At 33.8% G+C, this 3,824-nt stretch overlaps 1 protein-coding gene across 1 annotated transcript in view; it reads right to left on the bottom strand.

The window, feature by feature from the left end:
- Positions 1 to 2,864: 2,864 nt before the first annotated feature.
- Positions 2,865 to 3,824, bottom strand: part of LOC107656962 (SH3KBP1-binding protein 1-like) — a 10,166-nt gene continuing 9,206 nt past the window's right edge. The window contains exon 18 of the mRNA XM_016444924.1: positions 2,865 to 3,478. Coding sequence (XP_016300410.1) covers positions 2,866 to 3,478 — 613 coding nt within the window. The 3' untranslated portion in view covers position 2,865. The remainder of the gene's footprint in view (positions 3,479 to 3,824) is intronic.

Consider the following 3,824-nt stretch of genomic DNA (forward strand, 5'->3'; position numbering starts at 1 on the left):
CTTAAATTGTGTTCCGAAGATGAACGAAGGTCTTACGGGTTTGGAACAACACGAGGGTGAGTAATTAATGACAGAATTTTCATTTTTGGGTGAACTAACCCTTTAATATCACTCTCTGTCTCACTGAAGCACAACCTTTTACTACTATTTATTTGATTTATATGACGTTCACAGAGATTATCGTTTGATATGGTGTCGGCGATAGTTTAGTTGCAATTTTTTAGTTTTACCTGATATATCAGTGTTTTTAATTTTGTATTCTGTAGATGTTTGTCAGGCTAGATTTGGGAGGTTGGTTACTCTTGAAGACGCAAAAGAGTTCCGGCGATCAGCATCAGCAACATAACTAGTCTGCAGTGCATCGTCACGCTATTGAGCAATATGCCTTTCTATTTATTGTCTAATTTATTTCAAATGCCATCTGTCTGCTGTTATTTATATGAGAATACATTATTTTTTGGAATTTTCCAGAGTGCTTTTTTCCAAGTATTGACAACTCAATGAGTGCATTTACAAACACAACAACTTTAGAAAGTTTTATTCAGTGTTCTGAGAAGAATAACTATGTATATATTTTTTTATATAATTTATTATAATATTATGTAGATAATAAAAATGTAATATATGTTAAAATGTAATTTTATATATAAAAACACAAATATATTATAATATTATTTTACAAAATTAATTATTAATAATGAATAATTAAATATTATATTATTTATTAATACATCAATTTAAATGACCTCTTAAATTATTATAATGATAATTATTTTTGTTTGGTTTACTGATATTCAGTTACACAAAAGTAATTAAAATGTAAAAAAAATATATTATTATACAAAACTAATTATTAATAATATATCCATTTAAATTACCTCTTAAATTAGTATGATGATTTATTTGATAGATGTAAATATGATAATCAGTAACACAAAATTAATTTATATTATATTATGTATTATTAATTTAAATTTTTATTCTGTAAATGTTTGTCAATATAGATTTGGCAATTTGTCCAGCAGTTGCCTTTCCATTTATTCTAATGTATTGCCGTTATTTATATGAAAATGGTTTATTTTATTTTAGGGAATTTGCATTAGTGCTTTTTCCTAGATATTGGTATCTGAATAAGTGCATTTACAAACACAATAACTTCATAATGTTTTATTCAGTGTACAGGAGGAATACAGTAAAAAAAGCGTAATTATAACTTAGCAAATGGTTCACATTAAACAAAAAGGTTCTTTGCATTCACAGCTTCATTATAATCATCGGCAAAACTGTTTCAGATTAATTTAGGGATGATATTGTTAATGTAACAACCAATATACCATAACAATATCTGGCAGAGATACCCAATTTTCAAGCTTTGTCATAAACAGTGTAAAATACTATATTTTAACAAAAAAGGAGATGATGTGATTTCATACTTCATATTCTAACATAATCAAATTCAAGCGGACTTTAAGGTGTAATTCATATTTTTACTATAGTAACAGCCCATTTACCATCTCAAAGGCATTTACACACAACAGTCCTCTCAGGCGTAACTGAACTCCAGTCTGTACTCGTGTGTGTGTGTTCGGGGAAATTATGTTGAATGTTTGCTGATTTATATACATTGTGTTGACTGTAATACACTATGTCCTCTTCATCTCTTGCTCTTATTTACACTGCATTACACATGGTTTTGTTAGTTATAGACATATACAATTTACATTTTTTTACACACACACACACACACACATATATATATATATATATATATATATATTTTTTTTTTAGAAGAACTGCCTGTAAACTTATTACAGACATAAACCATTTGTTTTCTTTACAGCGATATCAGACAGGCTGATAATGATCTATCTATCTTTTTTTTTTACTGTCATTAGGCAATATAGTAACTAATGGCCTTGTCGATTTATAACGCACATTTTCTGTTTCTAAATATTTAATATTAAGTATAATGTAAAATAAGTATTGATTTAAATTCATCTGTTGTGTACATCTTATTTGCTACAATTATACTGTAATATATACATGAGCCCATCCTGCTCTATAGATATCAGTATCAGCATTGCCCAATAATGAGCAGTCGAGCACTAATTACATCATCCTGTCAGTCTGAACAACATTCACACATATTTCATGTTCATGCAGGAATATTAGCCTGTGTGACAACAAAGCCCCAAGATGATGACGTGCAACTTCTGCACCAGCAGCATCACTATTATCACTAAATGCAACTGATCAAATAATGACTGTTTTCATACAGGCTGCTTAGACACGCCCCTAATCTACCATTGGCTGGCTAAACACAAAGTCCCGCCCCAATCTCACTTGATTGGTTGAGTCAAACAAACATAGACACAGTGTTTCGACTTTCCAGTGACTTTTAGTCTTTGCATATTAAGTTTGGGAAGTATGTTAACATTTAAAAAAAATAAAATAAAATTACACTTCAGTTTTAAAGCCAGTCCATTCTTTTGTACATTAGGATTAAACAAATCTGCCTTCACTTTAATGACTAAAAAGTGTCAGCAGAATAAAAATGAAGAACAAAGAACTTTTCATTTGTACAATGTCACCCATGTTGTTTTTTTAAATATCATGGAATGTGATTTTTTTTTCCTCGTTTACATGCGAAATACCATATTCTCATAATAACTCCACATTCCGTATTATAAGGCACCCTGTGATACTGAGAATACTGCTCTAAAATAAATATATTTTGTAAATGTTATATTTTATCAAAATTCAGAATTTTGAATAATTCAGTTTTTGTGAATTATATATATATATATATATATATATATATATATAAAAATCACATTCAATATATATACAATCTTATTCTCCCTCTCAGAAGCTGGTTTCATTCATGTGAGGTTTGGGGCTGGTCGAAGATGAAGAGGCGGGGCTTTCCTGCCCAGGTACATTCTCATTGGACGGGCTCTCACTGGTCGGAGAGGTCAGAGGTCGTCTTGGAGACGAGACGTTAGATCTTGGAGATCTGGCTGCACTGAGCGGTGAAGGAGCAGGACTCGGTGCTGCCGAAGCTGGTCTTCTCATGGATGCTGCTGCTGCTGCTGATGATGATGATGAAGGTGTGGACAAACATGCCGCTGGCAGGGCAGAGAATGATGACTGCATTCTGAGACCGAGCCTCGCTTCGAGCTCACTGCACACAGCTAAACTCTGTCTCCCCGCGTCCAGGCCGGCCGTGTCCGAGCTCTTGGCTCTCTCCTGAAAGCGCTCCACAAAGCTGCCTCTGCGGATGGAGCCGAGGCCGTCCCGGTCCTTCTCTCGCTTCAGAGGCCCGCTGCTGCTGCTGACGAGAGAGGACTGGCTGAGGCCGAGGTGGGGTTTGCTGAGGGGAACCAGCGGGGCCTGACGGGGCAGACTACCAGTCAGAGAAACCAGACCTCGAAAACCACCGGCAGCTCGACCGCTTTCACTGAAATGAGACTGAAGACTGTGGGGAGAGAGACAAAATAAATAAGCAATACTGCCATCTACAGGACATTGAGAGAAAAGAAGGGTAACCCTTTATTTGATAGCATCCTGGTTACACATTACATGTATCTACTGTAGTAATGACAGTAAATTATGCATAACTACATGCAACAAACCCTAACCCTATAGTAAGTACAGGCTGTTAATGAATATTACTCAGTAGGCTACTTAAATGTATAATTCAATACAATAATGTTATGTAAAGTTATTTGTAAACTGTTTTACTAGTGACTACCACTTTTCTAGGTCGGTCTGATTCAGGTGGAATTACAATATACTGTCATTTTCATAAAAAAAAAAAAAAA

Source organism: Sinocyclocheilus anshuiensis, unplaced genomic scaffold (assembly GCF_001515605.1).
Source record: "Sinocyclocheilus anshuiensis isolate Anshui unplaced genomic scaffold, SAMN03320099.WGS_v1.1 scaffold1052, whole genome shotgun sequence".
Taxonomy (NCBI): Eukaryota; Metazoa; Chordata; class Actinopteri; order Cypriniformes; family Cyprinidae; genus Sinocyclocheilus; species Sinocyclocheilus anshuiensis.